Source organism: Lagenorhynchus albirostris, chromosome 14 (genome assembly GCF_949774975.1).
Source record: "Lagenorhynchus albirostris chromosome 14, mLagAlb1.1, whole genome shotgun sequence".
NCBI lineage: Eukaryota > Metazoa > Chordata > Mammalia > Artiodactyla > Delphinidae > Lagenorhynchus > Lagenorhynchus albirostris.
The window spans coordinates 79,327,274-79,354,089 of NC_083108.1; the positions used below are offsets into that span (position 1 = coordinate 79,327,274).

Here is a 26,816-nt window from a genome sequence, read left to right on the forward strand (position 1 = left end):
AGAAGCCATAAAGCAAAGGTCTGGTAAGATTTCCTACTTTCTGCTAATATTTTTTGAATGTGTGCCATGTATCATATACAAGAGACACTGTAAACAAAATTAAGAAACAAAAGGCAAACTAGGGGAGAAAATATGAAACATATTTACCAGGACAAAGGTTAGTATCTCTAATATACAAAGAGCATCTACAAATCAATAAGAAAATGATCTCTCTGATAGAAAAATGTGCTAAGGGTACATGAATCAGTGATTTACAAAATAATAAATGAGTGGTTCACAACATGTGAAAAGATATTTAGTGTAACTAATAAACAAAGAAGTACAAAATAAATCAACAAGGGGGAAAAAATTCTTATTCTTTCTGACCACTTTTCCTGGGTTTGTGGTCAATATGTGGCTACAATACATTCCCCTTCCCAAGTTTTCTTTCTCACTCTTATAACTACAGTACAGTACCAATATGCCTTGCATTCCCAAGAACCCCGAATACCCAGTGTTGGGAATGGGGTTCAGTAAATTACAATACAGCCACACAAGAGACTGTTACACAAGAGGAACCAAAGTTACTCAGAATTTGTAATCACACAGAGAAATACAGATGCTTGTAGTGGGTGAAAGGAAGCAGGATTGAAAATGGTACATGCAGAATGAACAACCATTTTGAAAAAGTACATGGGGAAAAGATCAGATAGGAAAACAACAAAATATTGCCACTGCTTTTCTAGTAGGTAGTTTTCCCCTCCTATTTCCGTATTTTCTGAATTTGACAGTAGGCATATACAACTTTTATAATTGCGGAGAAAATTTAAAAAATCCTAAACATTGGAAAGTATTGTCCTACTGCATGTTCAGTAACCCTGTAGTGTTAAACCTCTCACCCCACTTCCTTGATAATTGACAGAGCTGTATGAAATCCAAAGCCAATGCGTGTGACTCACGTAACTTATACCCTGATGGCAGCTTTGCAGTGGGCTGCTGATTATCCAACCTGCCAAATGCTTTCATGTATAGGTATAGAATCCTCACATTGACCGATGAACAGGTTCTATTATCCCTCTGCTAAAGACACAGAAACCAGAGTCAGAGAGGTTCAGGCCCCTGCCCAAGGTCACACAGCTCAAAAAAAACCCACCAAGCTGAGAGTCCCACCCCACTGTGTCTGATGCTACAGCTCGATCAACCTAAGCTGCCTAGCCTTGCCTCCTGAAAGGAGGAGCAGGGAGAGAAACGCCTGTGAGGAGTTGCCATCTCCTGCATCAGATTTTAAAAAATACAAAGTAAGGCAAAAAAAAAAAAAATTGGGGGGACTCACCTCTCCCTTCTTATCTCTTCAGCAGTGTTCCTCTGCCTGTCCTCTTACTTGCTCTTTCCTTGTTTTCTCTTTAAATTTTTTTCTTTTTGCTTTTAACCTAATCACTCAGTTAATAAGTTAGCTCTCTGAAACTTGGGTCGGTACCTAGTGACTCTATGAACGCAATAAAGAAATCAGCCGTCACCGGTACAGGAGTCAGAAAGGTTTAAATCAAATCATCCTCTACAACAATGACATTAATTATGCTTTTAACACGTTTTACTGCTTTTTTTCCTCACTTCACGCCACATCTGTGTGAACAATATCCAAAAGATTTACGGTTTTCTTTCATAATTATAGACATACAGGCTGCACACTTATCAAAATACTTGCTGAGCAATCACGCTATATCGCATTCTCTGCCAAAGATTTGTGTTGGCAGCAGTCACTCAAAACAAAAATGTTGAATCAGGACTTGTGTGGCTTCGGGGGGGAGGTGTGGATGGGAAGTATTTCGACAAATAATTTGCCTGTCAAGAAGTATAAAAACAGGAGAGTGTTCATCCTGGCAAATTTTCCAGGAGTGTTATTTTTATGGAGGGGCTGGGGAGGCATGTGTGGCAGGGACAGTGAACAGGGAAGCTCCGAGCACCAGCAACACATCTGACATTTGGTTCTTGTGTCTAAGGATACAATTTAATGAGAACAAAAATATGTCTTCCTAATTCCCCTAAGAAATCATTAAAACATTTTGTTATTCTTAAATGTCTTGAAAATGAATTAGAGCCCTGAAGGGGCTGTTCGTATGGTATGTCTCCATCAGTTAAGGTTCCTCGTTCTCTAGCTTGGTGACAGCTGGGGATGTACGTCCCCCCCACGCCTCCATTTCTGGGGAGTAGAGCTGGGAAATCAGACACGTGGAGTCAGCACTAGGCTTGGAATGACCGTTTGGGGAGAGGGGCAAGAGAGCACGGGAAATTTCCAGGAAGTTCCATGCCAATCTTGGGAGCGCTCACGGTCCCTGACTGGCACCGCGGTTCTGGCCTCGTGGGTTAACATATTTTCAGAAAGATGTGCGTCCACAGTGAACCCCAGAAATGATGCTCTCTCCCACATGGGGGCTGTAAGCCCCTTCTCACCCCCAAACGCTCCCCTGGGTTTGAGACAACAGGTTACTGGAGTGATGATCTGTTTACCTCTGCCACCAGAATGCAAGTTCTCTGAGGTCTGGGCCCGTGTCTGTATCGGCAGGCTCATGGTTATGTTCCCAGTGTCTAGTGAGTGCTGGGCACACAGGAGGCACTCAATAAATGCCATCTGAGTAGATAAACACGTGACAAGCAGGAAGCACTAGTTGAAAAAAGTACCTTTTCATTCATAACTCTTCTCCCACTTTCTGCGTCTGAATCTTATTTCTAATTCATTCAACAAACAATTATTAGGTGCCTACTGTGTACTGGATTCAGGGTACACAGGTTTACTATGACTCAGTCCCAGGCTTGGAGAATTTCACTTGTCCTAGGGACACACAGATGATGATAAGAACAGTTAACACTTAGCAAGTGCCACTCTGTGCCATGCACGCTGAAGCCTCCCAATGACTGTATGAGACAGACTCTGATATTATTCCCAATTTATAGAAGCGAAGACTGAAGCTCAGGGAGGTGAATTAATTCGTCCACAGTTACCCAATGAGTAAGTGGTACAGGCAGGATTTGAACTGGGGTCTTTGCCTGGAAACACAAGCCCATCTCAGTGCTGCCCCCTGGTGCTACAGGAAAGGTACTATGAGGCCTGGTGGAGGAGCTGGGCGTGTGGACTCGTGGGAGGTATCTCTGGGGTCTGTACTGGGTCACCCTCCACTGTCATTCACCACTGAGACTGTGCAACCCAAAGAAATGAAAAGAGTGGGAAATAAGAGGGTGTATTTTTCCAAATTTTTTCCCAGATAGCTCTGATAAGGGTGGACACATCATAAGCAAAAAGGCTGCAAGGAATGGGGCGGCCTCTCGGTCTCTCGGCCACGTGCCTGGTGTGGTCCTCAGTAAGGGTGATAACGACCAGGGCTGCAGACACAGCTGTCTTGGCCTCATACCACAGGGCCATGCCCTGGCAGGGGGAAGGCACAGAGCCTGGAGGGCTGTGCTGTCTGGTTCCAGCCATTCTTGCCGCCAAAACATTCTGACTGAGAAAACCCATGTGGCCATGCTGCCTTCCTGCGAGTGCAGAATCAGGGCAGAGCACGGGACTGGAGCAGAGCGAGTCGAGTCTGCAGGTGCCTCTGTAGTGGGCTGAATGGTGACCCCAAAATATACATCCATGTCCTAATGCCTGGAACCTGTAAATGTGACCTTTTTTGGAAAAGGATCTTTTGCAAATGTAATTAAGTTAAGGATCTTGAGATGAGATCATCCTGGATTATCTGGGCGGGGCCTAAATCCAATGACCAGTGTCCTTATAAGAGAACGAAGAGGGGGATTTGGGACCCAGAGACACAGAGGGAAGAAGGCCATGTGCAGACAGAGGCAGAGACTGGAGTGATGCAGCCACAAGCCAAGGGACACCTGGAGCCACCAGAAGCTGGAAGAGGTAGGGAAGAGTCCTCCCCTATTGAAATACAGTGTGTAACGTGAAGGATGCAAGTTACTCAGCTTTCTGCTCCCTACACCAAACAGTGTTTGTCTTCGGAGGGAGCAGAGCCCTGCCGACACCTTGATTGCAGACTTCTGGCCTCCAGAACTGAGAAAGAATAAGGATCTGTTGTTTTAAGCCACCCAGTTTGCGGCAGTTTGTTACAGCAATGGGAAACTAACATAACCTCCCACGAGTAGCCAAGTTGTGACATGAGCAGACATTCTAGAAATAGTTGTTGAATGTATCAAGAGCTGAGTCCCATCTCTCCCTGGCTGTGAGGCATCAGGCACTGGACTCAACTTCTTTGTGCCAGGGAGACAGGGACTGGTAGGGCCTGTTCCTTTGGGGCTTGTAACATGCAGAGGGTAGAGCACATGCAACTTCTACACCTGGCCACTGCTTCTCTGACTGTGATGTGCTCCCGGATCCCCTGGGGAACTTGATAAAATGCAGACGCTTCAATGGCCCGAGGTTCTGTATTTCTAACGAGCTCCAGGCGAAGCCAATGCTGCTGGTCCATGGACTACACTTTGAGTAGAACAGGCTAGAAGACTTCCCTCACCACCCAGCTCATGTGCTTTTGGAGGGGAAGCTTCACATTATTGTTGCTGTATTAGTTTCCTGGGGCAGCCATAACAGAGCACCACCCACTAAGGTGGCTTAAAGCCACAAAAGTTTATTCTCTCACAGTTCTGGAGGCCAGAAGTCCAAACTCAAGTTGCTGTCAGGGCTGTGCTCCTTCTGAAGGTTCTAGTGGAGGATCCTTCCTTGCCTCTTCCAGCTCCTGGTGGCCTCAGGCATTCCTTGGCTTGTAGTTGCATCACTCCAAACTCCGCCTCTGTCTTCACATGGCCCTCTTCCCTGTGTCTGTGTCCCAAAACTCCCTCTCCTCTTCTTATAAGGACACCCTTCATTGGATTTAGGGTCCTCCCTAAGTCCAGGATGATCTCATCTCAAGATCCTTAACTAATTACATCTGCAAAGACCCTGTTTCCAAATAAGGTCACACTACGAGGTTCAGAGTGGACATAAATTTTGGGAGGACACTATTTAAACCACCACAATTGCCCAAGACAGATGGAACGAGGGACTTTCCCATCCCCTGCACAAAGATCTCACAAACAAGCTTGACATCAAATATAAATGACTTTGCCTTCTCCATGGCTCAGCCTAGAGTGGGATCTCATTTTCTTCTTCATAAACCCCCAGCTCCAGTCACCTCTGATAGCACTAATTCCTGCAGCTGTGTGGAAGTACTAGAAATGGATTAAAGGGGCTGTCTGGGTGGAGGGAGTTAGCACAGTGGAGTTGTCTCCCAGCTCCACCATTATTAAGCAAATCACTACATTCTGGGTTCCCATCTCTAGGTCAATAAATGAAAACGTGCAGAGGACGGGTCATTTTAAAAAAGGGAACTTGGGCTTCCCTGGTGGTGCAGTGGTTGAGAGTCTGCCTGCCAATGCAGGGGACACGCGTTCGTGCCCTGGTCCGGGAAGATCCCACATGCCACGGAGCAGCTAGGCCCGTGAGCCATGGCCACTGAGCCTGCGTGTCTGGAGCCTGTGCTCCGCAATGGGAGAGGCCACAACAGTGAGAGGGACGCGTACCGCAAAAAAAAAAAAAAAAAAAAAAAGGGGAAACTTTTTGCAGAAGTATATCTACATATTTAGGTACACAGTTGAAGCTCTCAAGCTGATCATACCTCTGTAATCCACACCCAGATCAAGAAGCAACATCTCCAGCCCCCAAAGGCCCCTCCCAGGAACTATCGCCCCACCCAAGAGAAACCACTCTCTTGACTTCTAACAGCACAGGTGCCTTTTTTTTTTTTAGGTGAAATTCTGTAACGCAAAATTTACCATTTTATAGTGAACAATTCAGTGCCAGTTAGTTCATTCATGATGTTGTGCAACCACCACCTCTATCTAGTCCCAGAACATTTTTATTCCCCTAAAAGGAAACCTCATACCCATTAAGCATTCACTCCCCATTCTCTCCTGCCCCCAGATTGGTAACCACCAATCTGATTTCTGTCTCTATAGATTTGCCTATTTTGGGTACTTCATACAAATGAAATCATAAACTGTGTGACCTCTTGCATCTGGCTTCTTTCACTCAGCATCATGTTTTTAAGGTTCATCCACTCTGTAGCATGTGTCAGTACTGCCTTACTTTTTATGGCTAAATAATATTCCACTGGATTGGTAAACCACATTTTATTTACTCATCCACTGATGGACATTTGGGTTGTTCCCCCTTTTAGCCATTGTGAATAGTGCTGACATTAATTTTTGCCTGTCTTCATATTTTATGTAAATGGAGTCATACAGTATATGCTTTTTTGGGTTTGGTTTTTGAGGAACATCAAGTTTTTGAGGTTGGCCGTGCCATGTTGGAGGAAACATTTGCAGTCTTTCCTCCAGCGCCCTCTGCTGGCAGAGAGCACTGGGTGCCTTCTGCCCCTCGTGGCAAAGGGATGGGGGTTCTGGTGGGCAAGACACTCGGCTCCCCAAGAAGATCCAGGTGGGAGACCTTACCAGGAGCCCCCCAAAGCTCCCTGGCTGATGTTGGAAGGCAGTGGGGTAGGATGGAAGAGTCGTGTGGGGACACATCACACCAGACTGGGTGTAGACCCCCTCAGTCCCTACAACTCCTACCCATGGAGGGCCTGGCCTCACCCAGGAGTCTTGGCCTGTCCCCAGATGCCACTGAGAGGAGGCCCCTGTGCAACAGTCCTAACAGCAGTTTATTTTTGTTAATTATTCACTCACGGAGTCCAAGCATGTCTTACCTGGTGCTTCAATTAACTGCTTGTAAACGCTCAGGAAAGCAGCTTCGGCCTCCTGACTTCTCTTACTAAGAGCCACCACCTTTGGAAACAACAAGAGAAAGAATCACGTGTGACCACAGCATCTGAGTCTAGAAGCAAATTTAATCATTTTCTATATGTGCAAACATGGGATTGGGGGGAGGAAGAAGGGAAATGAAGATTGAAAGTATGGAGTAGACTGCCAAAATTCAGCTGATGGTGGCTGACTCCTTTGCCAGAGCAAGTTCTAAATAAATAGACTTTGCCTGTTAAAAAAAAGAAAGAAAGAAAGAAAAAAGTGTGGAGTAGAAAGTCTGGGTTCAAGTTCCAGCTCCACTGCATCTGGCTGTGTGACCTTGGGCAAGTCACTGCCCCTCTCTGATCCTCAGTTTCCTCATATGTAAAATGGGCGTAAATGGGGCTTCCCTGGTGGCGCAGTGGTTGAGAGTCTGCCTACCGATGCAGGGGACACGGGTTTGTGTCCCGGTCCGGGAAGATCCCACATGCCGTGAAGCAGCTGGGCCTGTGAGACATGGCCGCTGAGCCTGCGCATCCGGAGCCTGTGCTCCGCAGCGGGAGAGGCCACAGCAATGAGAGGCCCGCGTACCGCAAAAAAAAAAAAAAAAAAAAAAAAAAAAGGGTAAATAATAGAAACTACCTCTTAGGCCTGTTGTGAGGATCAAAAGAAGCTATATATAAGTGCCTAGCACAGGGCCTGGCACAACAGTAGGTTATTAACAGCTGTTACTATTATTCCTGTTATTAATGTCAGAGGTTCAAATATGACACGTTTTGTAGGAAAGTGGGACACATCTGGGGAATATGTCTTGCCACTGAAAATTAAAGAGAAATTGTTGAATCTCTAGTAAGATATCAGTTTCAACAAATGTCAAGAGTGACAGCTTGTGAAACAGTTCCTGGCATACCAAAGGTGCTCAATAAATGCCTCTTGATTGATGAATACACCAAATGACTGGATGACCAGTAGTGAGGAGCTACTTTCATGCATTCGTTCTCTTGCTCACAGACTTTTATTGTTCTGCCAGTGAGACTCCGTAAGATGTGTTTCTGGGGCTCAGCAGCATCTCATCCCTTCGCTCCTGGCTGTGAATTCTGAGCTCCGGCCTCACAACTGCCTTGATGCTGGCTCTTCTTGACCACTCCCCTTGGCATTAGTCCTGGGCCTTCCTGGCATACTGTTGGACCAAGCTCCTGGCACCCACAGGTCACCATCCCTACCTCCTCGAGGACACACTGGGCTGGCATCCCCCTTTGGACTGGAACAGAGCTTTATTCCCCCTGGCACTGAAATACCTCTCCCTCTGGTGCCAACTTGCTAAATGATGACTCTATCAGAGCATCTACTTGTCAACACCCTCTTTCAGAGCTGGGCTTTTCCTATGAATCCCAGTAACGCCATTTGGGGAAGTGTCTGTTATTGAATTCCTCCCCTCAAAGTAAGCTCTGTGAGCGTGTGGTCTGGTGCACAGAAGGGGCTCAACATAATTTGTTGTATGAACAAATCCAAGTGGGTAGCACTGACTCTAGATCCTGCCTGTGACACAATTGTAGAGAAATGGCAGGGCCCAATTCTGAGACAGTCTGCTCACAGAGGTGATCAACCGAGGTATAGGTCCTGGAGCCAGGCTGCCTGGGTTCAAATCCCAGCTCCACCACTTATTATCTGTGTGTCCTTGAACAGGTGGGTCACTTCAATCCCTGTGCCTCTACTTCCCCACCTGTAAAACGGGGATAATAATATGATAGCCTCCCTCAAAGCGTCGCTAGAGGATCAAATGACTTAACACAATGTAAAGCCCTTTGCAAAACTCCTAGCATGCATTAAGCCCCATAGACATGTCACCTCTTGGTATGATCAACCCCTTCCTTCCTTCTTGCCTGTTATGGGGACAGGTTCTGCCCAGTGCTGGATGATAAACTTCAGCTGTGCTCATCTCTGGTGTCCTATGAAGACCACCTGAGAAAAGCCTCGCCTCCACACACAGCAGGGCACTCTGGGAAGAAGAATTTGAAAACCATAGCAGTTTCTCTGCAGCTTCCAATATGACAGCCATGAGCCTCATGTGGGTACTAAGCACTTGAAACGTGGCAAGTCCAAATCCAGATGTGCTGTGAGTGCAAATATGCACCGGATTTCAAAGCCTTAGTTCAAAAAAAGAGAATGTACAATAGCTCATCAGCTATTCTTAAGTTGATTACATGTTGAAGTGATAAAATTTTGGGTATTCTGGGTTAAATAAAATATATTATTAAAATTCATTTCATCTGTTTTCCTTTACTTTTTAAAATGTAGGTACTACAAAATGTAAAAGTACATGTGTGGATCACATTATATTTCTACTGGACAGCATGGCTTGAAGGTTTTACAAGGTCCACAGAGACTTTTTATTTAAGAGAGGTGGAGAGAAATATATGGTGGATGTTGAGCAAGTGATTTTAAAAAGGTCAGTTACAAAAGCTCTTTAAGCTCTCTTGTTGTTATTCTGAGAGCAATCTCTGGTCGTTTACCTTCCAGAGTGAATGACAGTCTCTCATACATTCAACAAACATTTCCTGAGCACCTGCTATGTGCCATGACCTGTGAGCTGAGAACTCAGCAATGAATAATGCAGCCTCAAGCCCCACCCTTAGAGGACTCACAGTCCAGTGGGGAGACGGACATTAAAGCAGATTCCCCAGGGCTTCCCTGATGGCGCAATGGTTGAGAGTCCGCCTGCCGATGCAGGGAACACGGGTTCGTGCCCCGGTCTGCGAAGATCCCACATGCCGCAGAGCGGCTGGGCCTGTGAGCCATGGCCGCTGAGCCTGCGCGTCCGGAGCCTGTGCTCCGCAACGGGAGAGCCCACAACAGTAAGAGGCCCGCGTACCGCAAAAAAAAAAAAAGGCAGATTCCCCAGATAATTCATTAATTACATGTGCTAAACGCTTCAAAGGAAAAGCACAGGGGGGCTTGAGAGTGTGTAAGTGGGGGGAGACTGACCCAGTTTGATGGGTGGAAGGAACATCAGGAATTATCTCCCAGAAGGGGAAGATGGTGATGGACAGAAATAATGTTCTAGAATCTAGGCAAAGGGAAGAGTTTTATTCTTGCTAAGATGTACAAAACACAGTTCCTGTTCTGGGAACTCACAGCTGAGTGGGAGACACAGCAATGCCAAAGAGGAACCGTAACACAGGAGGAGGTGATGCAAACACTGGAGTCTCCAGATTAATGTGAGGAGGGGGCAATTAATTCAGAGTTTGGGGGGACATCCTTGATGCACTAATAATAATAATAATGTAATATTCAGAGTTTACCATGTACCAGATACTTACTATTCATAATCATCCCTCTCCATACACCAATCACTGAAGGTAGCTGCTGTCATTATCCCCATTGTACAGATGAGGAAACTAAGACTCAGCGAGGTTAAGTAACTTGCCCAAGGTCACTCAGTAAGTAAATGGTAGAGTGAGATTCACACCAGGTCTGGGGGTTGAAATTACTGTTCTGAATCCAGATGTGGGCCCCTTTCTCCTGGATAGAAAAACCATCCCAGCCAGTGGGGACAATCACTCGGACCCCATCTGGATGCTGATGCCTTGATTTGCTATCTATGGCTGTACCAGGTCAGGGGCTGCTATGCTGCTGACCTGAGGTCCAAGAAAAGCCATGAGAAACAAAAGCAATTCATCTCCCGATCCCTAGATGGAGAATTATCAAAGATGAGCCAGCACAAAGTCTGAATGCTTCATTTTATAGTAGTCCATGCTAAGCACGTGTGGTAGCTGGAGTTTACGATAGGCGTTAAGAATGTTCTATTGACTTCTGATTTATTTCTTTTCTTTCTTTTTTTGGCTGTGTTGCGTCTTAGTTGCAGAACGTGGGGTCTCCGTTGAGGCATGTGGGATCTTTTGTTGCGGCACGGGTTCTTTGTTGCAGTACTCAGGTTTGTCTCTAGTTGTGGCGTGTGGGTTTTCTCTCTGTAGTTTGCAGCATGCGGGCTCTCTTGTTGAGGCACACGAGCTCAGTAGTTGTGGTGCGCTGGTTTAGTTGCCCCATGGTATGTGGGATCTTAGCTCCCGACCAGGGATCAAACCCGCATCCCCTGCATTGGAAGGTGGATTCCTTACCACTGGACCACCAGGAAAGCCCTGCTATTGACTTCCAAAAAGGAATACAGGGCAGAGATGAGGGCAAGTCACAGAAGATCCCTTTATTGTTTCCCGGTCCCTATGCATAGCACCCTCTACTATCCATTCATGGTGCTTATCAGTTGTGTATTGATTATGTGTACGACTGTCTCCTTATAATGTCAGCCTGCCCCATTAAAGCTGTGCTGTCCAAAACAGTAAGCACTAGCCCATGTGGCCAGTGAGCACTTGAAATGTGACTATTCAAATTCAGATAGGCTGTACGTGTAAAATATGGGATTTCTAAGTCTTAGGAAGCAAAAAGGAATGTAAAATATCTCAATAATTTTTATATTGATTTCATGTTGAAATGATAATATTGTGGACATATTGGATTCAATATAATATATTATTAAAATTAAACTAACCTATTTCATTTTACTTTTTATAATGCAGCTACTAGAAAAATTTAAATTACTTATGTCGTTGGCATTCTATTTCTACTGGACAGCACTGTCCTAGATCAAAGGCTAGGAAACTATGGCCCTTGGGCCAAATGTGGCCCTTCATCTGTATGTTTAAATAAAGTTTTATTGGAACACAGCTACAATCATTCTTTTATGTATTGTCTATGGCTGCTTTCATGCTATAATGGTGGAGTTGCATAGTTGTGACAGACATTCTGGCTGCAAAGCTGAAAGTATTTACTCTCTCTGGCCCTTAACAGAAAACATTTGCTGATTCCTGCTTTAGAGGTTCACCTAATGGCTGGACAATATTTTCAAAAGCAGAGATCAAAAAACATCCTGGAATGGCACTAGGTCTGAATTAGTTCAAGTTTAGGGCCTCCCATAGTAAATATGACTCTTGAAGACAGTAGTCATTTGGATGTCCTGCCTCGTTCAGTCTTGCTTTAGAGCGATGACCCTGTCTATTTCTAAAAGGCCAGGCCTGATGGCATCAGGGACTGATCCAGTGCTGGGCCCAATGTCATGAAGCATCTCTTGGCCTCAGTTTGTTCATCCATCATGTGGGAATAATACTCTCCATCTGCCTAAGAAGCTGTTGGGGGAGGAATGGGCTAACATGTGGTAAAGAGTCCCATGGAAGTTGGAAAAAAGCTTTCTAATAAAGCCAATAATTCTTCTTCCAACCATACAGCATGTCTTTTCCAAGAGCTGCAGCTCTAATGTATTTCACCCATGTGCCCAGAAGAGGTGAGCTCGGCCTAAATAAAAGGCCATGTGTTTCTGCCTCATGGCTGGGTCCTACAGTGCAGAAGGGCAGGAGAAAAGGGTCCAGAATGACAGCTTTGGCTTGTGACAGGCAGATCTTTGAAGGCCATCTGGGGGAGGGAGAGGAGGAGGAGGAGGAGGTGGCGGCCAGCTACAGACACCAAGAAGGTCACCATCAGAAATAGCTCAGCGTCTGATGAAGCAGGCGGCATTCACACTACCCGAAGTAATGTAAGGGGTGAAAATGTGTTTGGTCCCCTGAGTATGAAAGTTAACAGGTGTAGAACCGGTTAAGCCAGAGGAGACGCAAAAGCCTGCTCTAGCTGCCTAGCATTTGTCTGTCAGGTGGTTGAAAAATGGCAAGTTTGGGCCCCCCCCCCCGAGGCTGTGCTTTCATGACTGTCTGAGACAGCAGTGACAACATCTACTGGCTACTGAGAACAGCTCTGTGCCAAGCTCTTCACAATGAACAGTCAGAGTTTCCAGAAACCGAACCTTTGTTCTGTGTTCAGTGCCTTATCTTTGGAATGTCTGCATACAGCTCTGAGACGTGAGCTCTGTTATTGCTCCCATTTTACAGAGGAAGAAACTGAGGTTCAGGGAAGCCAAGTCACTTGGCCAAGATGAAAGAACTAGTTACTGATGGAGGTGGTATCTGCGCCCAGTATGCTCTCATTCCAGGGCTCAGAACTGCAACCAGAGACCAGTGTTTCTCAAAGTGTGCTGCACAGTCCCCCCGGTGTGAAGAGGGAGGGACCTGTGATCAAGCCTGTACACACCTGCCTTCTCCATGGATTGTACAAAATCTACTAGCACACTGGATGCTCTGACGAGAGCTGCAGAAGAAAATGCTCTTCAACTCAGCTTAGCCCAGTGTTTTCCCAAATGCATTTGGTCACGGAGCTTTTTCATCAGAGAATAAACTTAGAAACTAGGGTTCCGTGAAACACACTTTGACACAGCTTCCCTCTACCGCTGGGTCCTGGGCTCTGGGGATGGTGGTTCTGAGAGATTGGGTGGGTGGGTCTGAGGCCACAGGAATTCTGGAAGAAACTGAAGAGTGATGGGCAGTTGAGAGGTGGGTGTTCAGAGGCTCTCAGAATCAGTACCTCAGAGGAGGAGGCAGAGGAATGAGATGGGAGGAGAAAAGGCATCAGCCCAGGATGGCCGGGGGCCGGCAGGCGGGAGAGTGCCCTTAACGCCCTCTGAGGCCTGGTTCTCCTTTTGGGGAGTGAAGATCCGGGGGCACATGGGGAGCAAAGAGGAGCAAGAAGAACGAGGGGAGACAGAGGAAGGGGGAATAGAGCGTGAGGGTTATGCAAAGAGTGAGGGGCATGGAGAGCAAGGGGGAGCAGAGAGCTGGGGGTTCACAGACACTGAGGGGAGCAGGCAGGAGAAGGGGGTCATGGAGAGTAAGGGACGCACAGACATGGAGGCGGATGGAACGAGGGCTCAGAGTGAAGGGAGCAGGGGTGTGGAGCACAGTGGGGGGAGCACAGAGAATGAGGGTGGCAGCGGCCGTGGGCCATGCAGAGGAGCAGAAGGAAGCCCTGGCCGCCGCGACGCAGGGGAGTGACTGGCTCAGATGGGAAGGGGCTCGTGGTGACTGCTCAGGGGCTGCCGCAGGGTCTGGGAGAGGTGATGGTCCAGGTCCAGGGTGGTGCTGGAGAGGGAAACAAAAGAACTGATTGGAGAGATGATTAGGAGATAAGTTCCTGATCCAGGACATGGTTGGGGCTGAAGGTGGGGAGGCGCATGGGGGTGCATTTAGCCAAGAGGGAGGAGCAGACTCAGGGAGACACACTACAAGAGCAGTCTACAATCAGCTGAAGATCTTTCTGGCTATTGCGTTGAGAGGAGTACATGTATTTTGGACTGTAAAGATTGCAGCCCAGGATGGGAAGAAGGTAGAAATTTCAAGGAGGCTCAATCTTTCTAAGTTCTCAAAATGGGTTGCCTTGTGAAGTACTGAGCTCCCCAACAGAAGAGGCATCCAAGTACATGGCCATCTATCTCTGAGGATATAAACGTACTAAGGGAAATTTATACATGAGGGAGGTTTGGCCAAACTATCCAGAAGGCGCACATCTTACTCTGAGTCTATCTGATAAATCCCTTTTACTTATAGTAATATTCTGATGTCCTACCACTTGTAAAAGGTGATAACAATTACCTTGTTTGGCTGATGTGAGAATTATTATTATCAACAGTAACAGTGACTACTGAGCACTGACTCTGTCAAGCACTCTGCTAAGTGTCTGACAAATATTAACTCATTTAATCCTCACAACCCAGGTCGGGGTGGGGGTGTTACTGCCCATTTAACAGATGAAGATATCAAGGCACAGAAGGGCGAAGGCCATACCGTGTGGGAGCTGGGACTCACACCCAGCTCAGTCAGACTCCAAAGCCCATGATCCTAACCCCCACTTGGGACTGAACCTCTGGCAGGGGTTTGTGGAAGGGGCTGGAATATCTGAAAGGGCTGAAGGAGCCAGGCCGGCAGGTGGGCAGGGCACAGCGAGGCCAGGAGAAGCCAAGTGCCCGGGTCTTCAGCAGGACCTGTCTCCTCTGCCTCACAGAGTGTGTTTGCTGGGGGCCTTGCTCCCGGGTGAGCACTAATGCTCTCTCTGCCGTATGTCATTGATGTGGCTGAGCAAATGAAAATTACACTTTAATGTCAGGGCTTAAATAAGAAATAAGAGTTTGACTCTTGTTTTTGGTAGCTGTTGTTGAGCTGGGCTCTCTTGGCTCCTGTCTGGACAGAGCAGAAGGCTGGGACCCTCTCTGGCCTTCTGAGATCTCGGGGACATTCCTAAGGGAGGGTCAGAGTGGGTCCCAGAAAGGCCACATCCTAGCTGAGGCTCAGGAGCCAGCAGAAGCCACTTCTAGAGCCTGATGGGATGGAATAAAATGAACATATCTGGCCACCTTTCACTGTTTTGAATTCTCAGGTATAAATCACAAATCTATTTTAAATCGTCCGCTGTAAAACACTAATTCAAATTCAATCTTGAGCTCTGAGATCCCCTCTTCCAGGGCTGTAGGTCCAGTTTCTAGATCTTCCTCCCAGTGCCTCAACCTGCAACAGTGATGGACACAAGCAGGAGTTCAGTAACTACAATAAAAGCAAGCGGTATTTACTGAGCACCCACTATGTGCACGCCCCAGGGGAGGCATCCTGCACCCTCCACAAGACCCTCAAACACGCATTGAGTGCTGTACATGCATTAACTCACTCGATCCTTGCAAAACTTCCATGAGGTGGGGGGACTGAATTGTGCCCCCCCAATGTGACTATATTTGGAGATAGGACCTTTAAGGGGGTAATTAAGGTTAAATGAAGTCTTAAGGGGATCGGTGTCCTTATAGGAGGAGGAAGAGACATAGGCATGCAGAAGCATGGAGGAACACAGTAAGAAGGTGGCCATCTACAAACCAAAGAGAGAGCTCTCACCAGAAACCAACCACGCCAGCACCTTGATCTTGGACTGCTAGCTTCCAGAATTGTGAGAAAATAAAATCCTGTTGTTTAAGTCACCTAGTCTGTGGTATTCTGTTACGACAGCCTGAGCTGACCGTTTAGCTCCAGAAGCTGCCATCTCACGGCTGGGTTTGTCAGTTCTTAGGTCTGAGCCCCACCAGAGGAGAGTGGGTCTGTCTATTCACACAGCCTTGCACACAGTAGGTGCTCAATAAATGTCTGCTGAAGAACGAGTGTCACTGTCTATGTGTCATCCTTGGGGGGTGATTCTCAGGCTGGAGAGGAACTGATAGCAGTGGGGCTCCCTCTTTGGAGATGTCCGGAAAAGTACCAGGCACCCTGATTGGTGCTCGTGTTCTAGTTAAGGGAGAGTTTGTGCTTCGTCCCGACCTCCCCTGAACACCAGGAACTCACCCATCAGTCAGCATCTGATGACAGGCCCGTGCTCATGCTAACTTGTCATCTGGGTGTTGTTCCATTTCTCCAACCAGACTGTGAGCATCCAGAGGGCTGGGACTGGGACTAGCTTTTTTTTTTTTTTTTTTTTTTTTTTTGGCATTTAAAAAAGTGAAATAAAATAATGCATGTAAAGTGTTAACATAGCGCCTGACACATCACCGATGTCCAATAAATTCATTTTCTCAGCAGGTATTTATCGAGCATCTTCTAAGGATGGGGGCTGTTCTAGGCACTGGGTATTCAGTACCAAGCAAGACTGACCCAAACTTGTACCCTTGCAGAGCTGACACTCTAAAGGCAGAGGCAGATAATAAAAGAAATCATGATACACAAGGTGAGAAAGTGATCAAGGGAGAAAAATAAAGCTAGGAGGGAGATGGGAGTCTGGGGTAGGGATGTGTGTCCTGCCTAGTAGGGCTAGGGAAGGCCTTGGGAGAAAAGAACAGTTGAGCAGACTTGTAGAAGGGGAGGGGGTGTGTCATTTGGCCATCTCAGGGAAGAATATTCCAGGCAGCTAGAATAGCAGGTGCAAAGGCCCTGGGGCAGAAATATGTTTGCCTTGTTTGGGTAACAACAAAGAGGCCAGTGTAGTGGGAGAAGGTAGGGGAAGGGGACGAGATGAGGTCAGGGATCAAAGGGTAGGGGCAGAGCTTTGTAGGTCATTGTGAGGACCTGGGCTTTTTCCCCGAGGGGAATGAGTAGCCACGGGAGGGCTTAGAGCAGACGAGGGACATGGTTCGCGTACGTTTTAACAGGATTCCTCTGGCTGTCGTGTGGACAATGGACTGAGGGGGTGCTGGGGTGGAGGCAGGTTGACCAGGGAGGTGGCTACTTTAATAGTCCAGGTGAGAGGATGGCATTTCAGAGCAGGGTGGTGTCAGTGGAGGTGGGGAGAAGTGCTGGGGTTCTGGATCCATTCTGAAGGTCCAGCCACAGGATTTGTTTCTCAGAAACACAGAGTAGATGTGGGGTGAGGTGAGAGGAAGAGGGGCGTCAAGGACATTTCATGGTTTGGGGCGTGAACAACTGGATGATCTTGAACAGCTGCTGCCCTCGCAGTCCACAACAGGACAAGTCAGGAGTGGGCACTAAATCAACAATGACTGAATGAAAAAATGAATGAATGAGATAAGGAAGGAACTTAAGAGGCTCTCTGAGCTAATCCTTCTTAACTACAAACAAATAAAAACCCACATCTAGAAGGATGATGGAGAATGACACTCATCTACGCTGCAACCCAAACTATGCTGCAACCTTGAAGGCTCTGTGGAGATCTCCTGCAGGCTCTGTGATGGAGTAACACCTAGTGTGAGGGGACAGAGGCCCAGGATCTGCCCCAGAGGTCATGGCATCTCAGGGAAGCTGTCAGCAGTGTGGGAAACAGGAAAAGCTGGACCTGGGAGTGAGCAGACCTGGGTTCTGGTTTCAGCTGGGGCCTCGTGTCCCTGTTCACCTTTGGGCAAGTCACACCCCCTTTCTGAGCCTCAGCTTCCCCATCTGTAAAGTGAAGGTGCTGAGTTTCAGGTCTCTAGCTCAAATTCACTCAAGCAGACAGACAAACACTCTCCTCCCCACACATCGATCTCCACCCCACTGGGATTTTAATCAAAAGCAGTGCAAGGCCTTGGAAGCCCACCCAGGCTTGGATCAAGGGGTGGGTCTGCTGGGAGAGCATGAGGGAGGAAAGAAAAACACCATGCAATTTTATTTTAATATTTGTAATTATCCCCAGGCTAAAAATAAGGCACAGAGCAAAGTGTTTTCAAATGTTGGCATTAATGAACACTTTTTATCCAACATAATGTGGGCCCCCGAATGCATTTATGTCAGGTTCCTTGAGATCTCGGAAACGGTGCCCCACGCCAGGTTGGCTTTCACAGCTTGGAAGCGGCGCAAAAATGAAATGTCCCACAAGCGCAGGCTGGCAGGCCTGCTATTAGCAACAGTATAATCATCAATTATGTCCAATCACAAACTACTGATTTTATAATTATCAAATGAAGTTCTAACTTCTCACCTCCGCTCAGTGGCAACTCATATAATCTCTCAGCTCAAAAAAAGGAAGCTTTTTTCTTTTTTTTCCTGCTCTCTCTTCTGGGGAAAAGAATTTCCAGGCCTCCACATAAGACTGCATTTAAATTGCTTGTCACTCAAACCAAAGCCAAACCACTCATTTGTAATTCACCAGCCACCTGAACAGACTGCCTGTTTTCCTTTAAGCATCCATGCACTGAAGCACAAAGATCATTTTTTCTATTGTTAAAATTGTATAAGCCGGAGCTTTTTTTAGCAGTGAATACACAATTTCACTTCTCTTCCGAGGGCTCCCAGCATAAAAGGGACAGGACAGGAGGCTTTCTTTAGTGACTTACAAATAAATTTTGCTTTGGGGTATTAAAAAAAATCAACTATGTGCTCATATAATGAGTTGAAAAGCTATTAAGGCCATTTATATATGAGAGCAGGAAAGAAGTTACGTTTCCCGTCCTGCCCAGGGTGTGGCCAGTATATGAAGTCAGATGACTGAGATTCATTCTCATGGGCACTGGAAGCATCTGTGTTCAATTTCCTCTTTTTGGGAGCTGCCGATATCACAAACATGGCTCCGTGCTGATTGCCATTCGGCTGGCAGGCTTCAAGAGCAGAAGCAACCCAGGGGTGGGTGCCCCAGTCCGGACCTTGCTGTTCCAGGCAGGCCCTAGCTGTGTGCCTGACTTTCTGGCTACCTCACCCCAGAGGGACAAGCCATGCACGACTGTCATGAAGCCCTTACATGCGACCAAATTCTGTGGCTCAGCCTTTGACAACCAAGCCTGTTTTGACAACAGCTCAGTTTTTCTCTATAACTGATTATGATCATAATACTTTCCAATTTTAATCTAGAGCTTTTCATAGTTTACAAAGACCTTTCACAGGAATTAATGCCTCTGAGCCTCCACTCACTCCCAGAGGTGGCACTGGCAGGGAGGACAGTTCTTGTTTGAGAGGCCCAGAGAGGCCGATACGGCAGTCCCACGTCATATAGGAGACGTCAAGGCAGCATGTGAACCTGGTCTCTGGATTCAGAGCCAGCTGTGCAGCAGAGAATTGGGGCCTGGATTTGTGCAACTTCCCACCTGAAGTGGGAGAGTAGTTTCCATTTTTGGTAAATTAAAACAGACTCAAGTTCACCCCTAAAATGTCCCCTTCTCACGCCTGAATATGCTGTGTTTTCCTGAGTGTAAGGAATGGGGCTCCCGCATGCCCACCTGAAGTTATGCATAAGCCACAGCCAGTCTTTTCTTTGCAATAGCCAGAAGCACTAACAAAGATTCCTGATTTAAAACAACAGTGAAATTATTCTGTATGATACTGTGATGGTGGATACACATTATGCACTTGTCAAGGAAGATTGTACAACAGAAAAAGTGACTGCTTAATGTAAACAATGGACTTCAGTTAATAATACTGTATCAATATTGGTTCATCAATTGTAACAAATGTACTCAACTAATGCAAGATGTTGATAACAGGGGAACTGGGGTAGAGAGCTCTATACTTTCTGCTCAAATTCTCTCTAAACCTAAAACTGCTCTAAAAAATAGTCCATCAATTAAAAAAAAAAAGAGTAGTGAACACGTATAAAGCAGGTACTAGGTACCAGGCACTGCTCTCGGTATTTATCACATTAACACATTCAATCTGTACAGCAGCCCTATGAGGTCAGTAACATTATCTTCCTGATTTTATTGGTAGGGAAAACAAGATGTCAGAGAGATCTACCTTATTCAAAGTCACACAGCAAGTGGCAGAGCCAGGATTCATACTCAGGACTCCAGAGCATGTGCCCTTAGCCATGAGACTAATGGGATTATCACTGAGTTCTCTCCAAAAGCCTGCCCCCTTTCCCATGGCATACTGTCGTGTGTGAGCGTCCTACCTTGATCATGGGTGCCAGACAGCATAATAAGGGTCATGAATGATGGGTCCAGGGCCAGATACATCCCATGGACATGTTTTCTTGGCCCCTCAAGTGTTTTAAAAATATTTGAGCCAAAAAAATTCATCAAGTTACATACTTAAGATTTGCGCATTTTACCGTATGTAAATTATACCTTCATAAAGTACTGTGAGCATGAAAATGTGTGCATATATATTGAGGCAGCATTTAAAACTGAGAAGAGATCCAAATTGCTGGCTTTTCTTGGAAAATCAGAGGATCTGGCCAGCCTGGGACCACGTTTCCACCAACAACTGCTGCCTGGGGCCAAGCAGCAGCCTTCCATTGAGGTAGGCCAGGGGTCGGCAGTTCACCTCGGGCCTCCTGTGCACCTGCAGTACAGGTGTGGGACCCCATCGGCACTGGCATTTTCACTCTGGCCTAGACTTGACACCCCTTTTCTGCTTGCTTTGCTTTCTCCACATTCTTCTTGAGTTCCATCAGCCCCCAACTCCACCCTTCAAATAGTGATTTCGCAGGCATATTAAAAACAGGAACGCTAAGCAGGGTGCCCTGTACTGGTCCTACTTCTCACTTCCAGGCAGCCCCACATGTCTGGCAAACTTCCCTTCCAAACTGTAACAAGATCCTGTGTGAGCCCTCCACCCCGAATAAAAATGCTTAGGCCCTCCCAACTCAAGTCTACCTGGGACCAGAAAAAAGGGCCATTTAGAGCATCTGGATGATTCTGTGCCTTGCTAAATGGTGAGAAACTCATAGGCAGAGTTGGGAAAGACCAGCAGGGCTTGTCTACTCTGTGTTCTGATGGGAATGGTGGTGCTAAGTGGGCCACGGAGGAGAGGGGTGAGTGAGCGCAGGGACACACACAGCTGGGGCTTAATAAAGGCCTGTGGATTCAAGGAAGGGCTGGAAGGCACACGGGCTTTGGAGTCAGGTTCTGAGCGACCTAAGTCTGAAACCTGCATCTCTGGCTGCGTGACTTTGGGCAAGTCACGGAGCCTTCAGTGCCTCAGCTTTCTCAACTGTAAAATGGGTACAATGATGTGACGAGCTGCCAGGAGGATCAAATCAGGGAGGAGAAGCAGCTGGCAGAGTACCCGCCCTGCCAGCACTTAATGATGAGTGAACATCCTTCCTTCACCTCTCTCTGCCTCGGTTTCTCTACCTAGAGAGTAGGGACAACAAGATCCAGCTTCTGTGTGGTGACACCAGCAGTTAAGATATGCTTTGTTCACCACTAAATATGGAGTGAAATTGGCCAAGCCATCCATAGACGGTTCTTGGATTTCTGGGCAAAGGGGTCTGAGGGTGTTAGAAGTTGGTGCTATTGGGGGGAATGTGAAAGGTGGAAACTGCTGGAACATGAGGGCTGGAACCAAATCACCGGAATGTGGGCTGAGGGTCAGCAATGCCAAGAACCACCCAGCCAGCCTGGCAACAAGCGGCCTCTGAAACAGGGCAGTCCAGGGGTCTGTGCACCAGGCCCAGGGGACTCCTGTTCCTGCTGTGAGCTGGCTCGTGACCCTGACCTCACCTCTGAGCTCTCACTGCCCCAGGCTCTGTCGGCCATGTGCCGGGGTGTGCTTGCCCTTGCAGGGAGGCCTGCAGGGGTCCCAGGTGGCTGCAGTCTCCCCTCTTGAGGCCATCCTGGGAAGTTCTCTGAAATGCCAGAGCAGAAGAGCTAAGTTAAAAGAGCATGCATGCCCTTTATGGAGAGGCGGCCACCCAAATGCCACTGAAGCACCACCTGCCCATGCTTTTAAATATAGCATCGTCATTTCTGGATGTCTCTGTGGAGTGTGGCTCAAGACAGCTCCATAAGAGCCTCAGCTGGACACTTGGGGCACTACTCTGTCTCCTGCCCAGTTTGTGCAGCAAGGAGTCATGGGCGCAGTTTCCTGACGTGGGCTGATTCGATTTCCAGTCGAATTCGATTCCCAGTTTCCCTACTTCTTTGTGGCCTTGGCCAGCCACTGGCCTTCTCTGAGCCTTTGTTTCCACATCTGAGGATTACGATAAGGATTAAAGGTGATATACACAAAAATTGCTTAGCTCACAGCCTGGCAAACAGACAACACTTAACAGATGTTCATTTTAGTATTATTAATTATTATGATCCTCAATGTGTTAAGCACTACGCAAAGAAGAATAAACCACAGTCCCAGCCCACAAGTCCTAGAGTAAGAAAGAGACCGACCATAGAAAAGGGCAGAAGACAAGCAGCATTTTGAGGAGGGGGATTCAAGGAGGGAGGGGTTTATTCTGCAGGGGCATTGGCTAGAGGAGGGCTTCAAGGAGGAGGTGGCACTGGCTTGCAAAGGACGAGCAGGTTGCTGAGCTACAGAGGAGGGAGAGAGGGTGGCATGTGCCAAGGTAAGAAATGATCTGGTATAATCAGACGACGCTCATCACTCCTCCCTCTAAGCCCAAGGCTGCAAATGTGGGGCCCATGGTCCAAATCCCATCATGCACTTGGCTTTGTTCACGTTTAAAAAATGTTCATTTTTAGCCAACATTTAAAGATCAGGAGATTTTACATAAAAATTGAAATTTCCAGCTTGCTGGAAAAATGAGAAAACGTGGCCACAGAGGGCTCTGTTCTTGTGTGACAACAGCATAAAAAAAGGCAACAGTAATAATAGTGAATATTTACTGAGTGTTTAAAGTGTGCCAGGCACTGCTTTAAGGGCTTTACACACACTAAGTCTCAAAATCCTCATAAAAGCCCTTTAGGGTGGGTGCAGTGATGTGCTGATAAAGATTTAACAACTGGTTATCTGGTGGGAAAAAAAAGGGTCCTAGTTTGTAGTGTTTGCCAACTTCCATGGTGCCAATATTCCCACCATGGCGGATTTCAGGCTACCAATGTCACCGACCACCCGAGGAGTTTGCCCGAGGAGTTTGCTCTGTGAGTCTCTCCAGCACATCAATGGTAGATGTAGTTTCATTTCTACTTCTCAGATGAGGAAATGGAGGCACAGAGAAGTCAAGACACTTGAGCAAGGTCACAGAGCTAGGAAAGTGAGCAGAGCAGGGATTTGGAGATAGGTAGCCTGGCTTTGAAGTTTGTGCTCTCAGCTCCCACAGTGCACTGCAAGACCAGACTGTGTCGTCTGCCCGAGCTGGGTAGAGGCCACTCCTGAGGTGGCACACAAAGTCCCAGCTTGCCTCAGTCCCCACTCCTCTCTGTTGTCTCACCTGTGCCTGTGGTGCTCACTCAGCTTACCTGCAGAGCCCCTGTGGGCAACTGAGCTTGCAGCCCTGCTTTGGGGTATGGAATGTCATGTGGCCCCCAACTTTTCCCTCTGCCCTTCTGGGAACCCCATCAGGTACCTGAACACAAACAGAAGATACCCAGGGTAGGGGACAGCCAGCTTCTTTTGCTGTATCCCAACTCCATCCCCTGGCACCTGACAAAGTAGAAGAGCAAACCTTGTAGTTCAAATGCTTCTCACTTTTTTTCTCATTCTCTCTTTGCCAGGACCACTAACAGCATCAATTTCATGGAAGCAATTTTTCTGTTCCCCTTCTTGCCTCCTGCTATCCCATACAACAAAACGTGGAAACAATATGATTTACAGGGGGAAATACAGCAAAAACTGTTCACCTTAGGTTGGAAATGCAGATGATGCTCTAGCCCCTATGCTCTGTTGGGAGGAAGAGCTTCCATTTATCAGGGGAGGGGGGCTTGGATGGGGAACCCCACTTTCTTGTTTCTCAAAGACAGGCAAAGCCCCCTCAATCCTTATCCTCCCAGCTGGCAGCTCAGGATGGCAGCAAACAAAGGAAAGGCATATGTTTGGTGGGAAACGTGGAAATAATCAAGTGTGAGTGGATTCACGTAAGTAATTTAATTACCTCGCACAGCTATGAAATCACTTCGTTTCCGCTTCCATTATTAATGATGAATGTTAACTATCAGAGGACATCGGCTATGGTTTCCTGACATACGGGGGGAGGGAGGTTTAGGTGTCCCTAGGCGGCCACACCTGGCTTGTCACTGATCAGGCTGGTCCCTGCCTCTAGCTGACCCCACCCCCATCTTGGAACTGACTGGGAGGTACATTATACACCTCGTGATGGAAACACCTAGCACCACCTATGAATAGACTTGCCAAAACATTGAACCTGAATATGATCAAGCCTCTAGATCCAATTACCCATGTACAGCAAATATAGAGGATAGAGGAACTGGTCAAACCACACCACAGGGGCACAATCAGCAAAATCCCAGCTACAGGTGAGGTGACTTGCCCAAGGTCCCACAGCTGGTGGTGGGCTGGGATTTGGACCCAAGCTCATGAACACAGTACTCTCCTGAGACCACATGAGAGGCCAGAGAAAGTGCAGCTGGGCTTCCAGAGGGTGGGACAAGGAACCAGAACAGTCCAGAAGCAAGGAGGGTGCTTCTAGTGCACGAGGCAAGTCCCTTGGCCCTGCCCTCTCTTAAGGTCAGCTTTCTTGGCTTCCTCAACCAGTCCCACACTCAAACTCCTGAGATAATGAATACTGTTGGCCTAGCTTGAGACCAGTGTCGGCCCCTGGTGCAATCAGCTGTGATCAGGGGAATGTCTTCAAGAAAAATAGCCAGTTATTTCCACATACAGATCAGAAAAAAAAAAAGATGGGCAGGGTGCTTACAGATTAGAACATGTAGCAGAGGTAGCATGACCAACTTGTCCTAGTTTTTCTTGGACTTCCCCAGTTTTAGCCTGAAAAGTCTTACACCTGAAGAGCTTCTCAGCTTTAAAACCCAAAGTTTTGCATCTCAGGTACCCCTCAGTCCAGGGCCTAACAACAGCATAAAAAAAGGAATTGACTGGGAGGTACATCATACACCTCGTGATGGAAACACCTAGCACAACCAATAGACAGTTAGTTGCCATACTTGAGAGGCACATCCATCAGTCTCAATGTATGGACCCTGTGTGAGTCCTGGTATACACCATAAAACAATTAAAAAAACCCTGAGGAGCCAATAAGGGACACTGAAGCACTGCCTGGATATCTGATAATATTAAAAAACTACTGTGAAGAAAAAAAATTGCAACTGTGTGTGGTACGAATGTTAAGTAGACTTGTGGTGATCATTCTGCAATATATACAAATATTGAATCATTATGCTCTATACCTGAAACTAATATAATACTATATATCAATTATATCTCAATTTAAAAAAGAAATTAGTGTTAAAAAATTTTTGGATGAGATGATATTGTGGTTATGTTTACAAAGAGATTCCTTATTTTTTAGAGATTATACACTAAAATATTTACAGGTGAAATGATACAACTTGGATTTGCTTCAGAATAATCCAGGGGTGCAAAAGGGAAGTGGCTATGAGTGAATAATCATTGAAACTGGGTCATGTGGCTCATTATTTTATTCTCTTTAACTTTCATGTATTTGAATTTTTCCATAATAAAGAGAAGAAAGAAAGGAAAGAAGGAGAGAAAGGAGGGAGGAAGATAGAAATGACTGTAGGAAGATATGCATTCTCTGAGTCAAATTCAACCACTCAAAATTTATAAGTTTGATCTTGCCTTTTCTGTAAAGGGCCAGAGAATAAATATTTTTGGCTTTGTGGACCATATGGTCTGTCGTAACTATTCAACTCTGCCCTTGTACAGTGAAAGCAGCCACAGACACTGTGTGGTTGTGTGCCAATAAAACTTTATTTACAGGGGCTTCCCTGGTGGCGCAGTGGTTAAAAATCTGCCTGCCAATGCAGGGGGCACGGGTTCGAGCCCTGGTCCGGGAAGATCCCAAATGCCATGGAGCAACTAAGCCCATGCGCCTCAACTACTGAGCCTGCCCTCTAGAGTCCGTGAGCCACAACTACTGAGCCCACGCGCCACAACTACTGAAGACTGCGCGTCTAGAGCCCGTGCTCCGCAACAAGAGAAGCCACCACAATGAGAAGCCCGCACACCACAACGAAGAGTAGCCACCGCTCGCCACAACTAGAGAAAGGCCGCGCACAGCAACGAAGACCCAACACCGCCAAAGATAAAATAAATAAATTTGTTTAAAAAAAAAAACTTTATTTACAAAAAAAGGCAGGGAGCTGGATTTGACCCATGGGCTATATATAATTTGCCAACCCCTGGTCTAGAAGGATATCAACTGGGTTCAGTTCTACTACTTGCTGTTGTAACCTTAGGAAAGTCATCTAGCCTTTCTGTTGTGACCTAAGGAAAGTCACCTAACCTTTCTGAGTTTTCTCCTCTGTAAAATGGGGATAAAAACAGTAACCACATCAGGCCAGGATTAAGCCAGAATAGAGCTGGGTCCATGTCAAAATGAGCAGGTCCTCTAACAGCAAGCTGTTACTGATTTAACATATCCTGCTAGAATGTTTTGTTCACCACTTAGAATAGCATCTGGCATGTAGGAGAAGCCCAACAAACATTTGTTGAAATGATGAATGATTATGTCTGTCCCCATCAAGTGAAGAAAACAGGGATGGAAGAACATGGTCTTCTTACTCCTTTTCAAAATGTCAGGGTCCCCTCGCCTTATACACTGAAAAAGGAACATTTATAACAGAGACATCTAAGTCCTACTTCACACTATGAGTCAGCTCCTGAGAAGAACTTCCTAAGAGGCTGTGCAGCTGAGTATGCTTAAGCATCAGAGACATTTAAGGGTGACAGCTTAACTCTAAGGGGTTGTCCAGCTTGGCCATCCCAAGTTCTGGTGATCAATGTCACAGAAGCAGCAAACCGCTCCACCTACCCCTCAAGGGCTTGGCCAAACACTGAAACATGCGTTGGAGGCTCCGTTGAGGAGCTGAGCCAATGTGGGAAGTCTTCAACCAGTCTTGGTTG

At 46.8% G+C, this 26,816-nt stretch overlaps 1 protein-coding gene across 1 annotated transcript in view; it reads right to left on the reverse strand.

The window, feature by feature from the left end:
- CUX2 (cut like homeobox 2) overlaps window positions 1-26,816 on the reverse strand; it is a 262,670-nt gene that overhangs the window by 53,885 nt on the left and 181,969 nt on the right. Inside the window, exon 4 of the mRNA XM_060170867.1 lies at window positions 6,717-6,795. Coding sequence (XP_060026850.1) covers window positions 6,717-6,795 — 79 coding nt within the window. The remainder of the gene's footprint in view (window positions 1-6,716; window positions 6,796-26,816) is intronic.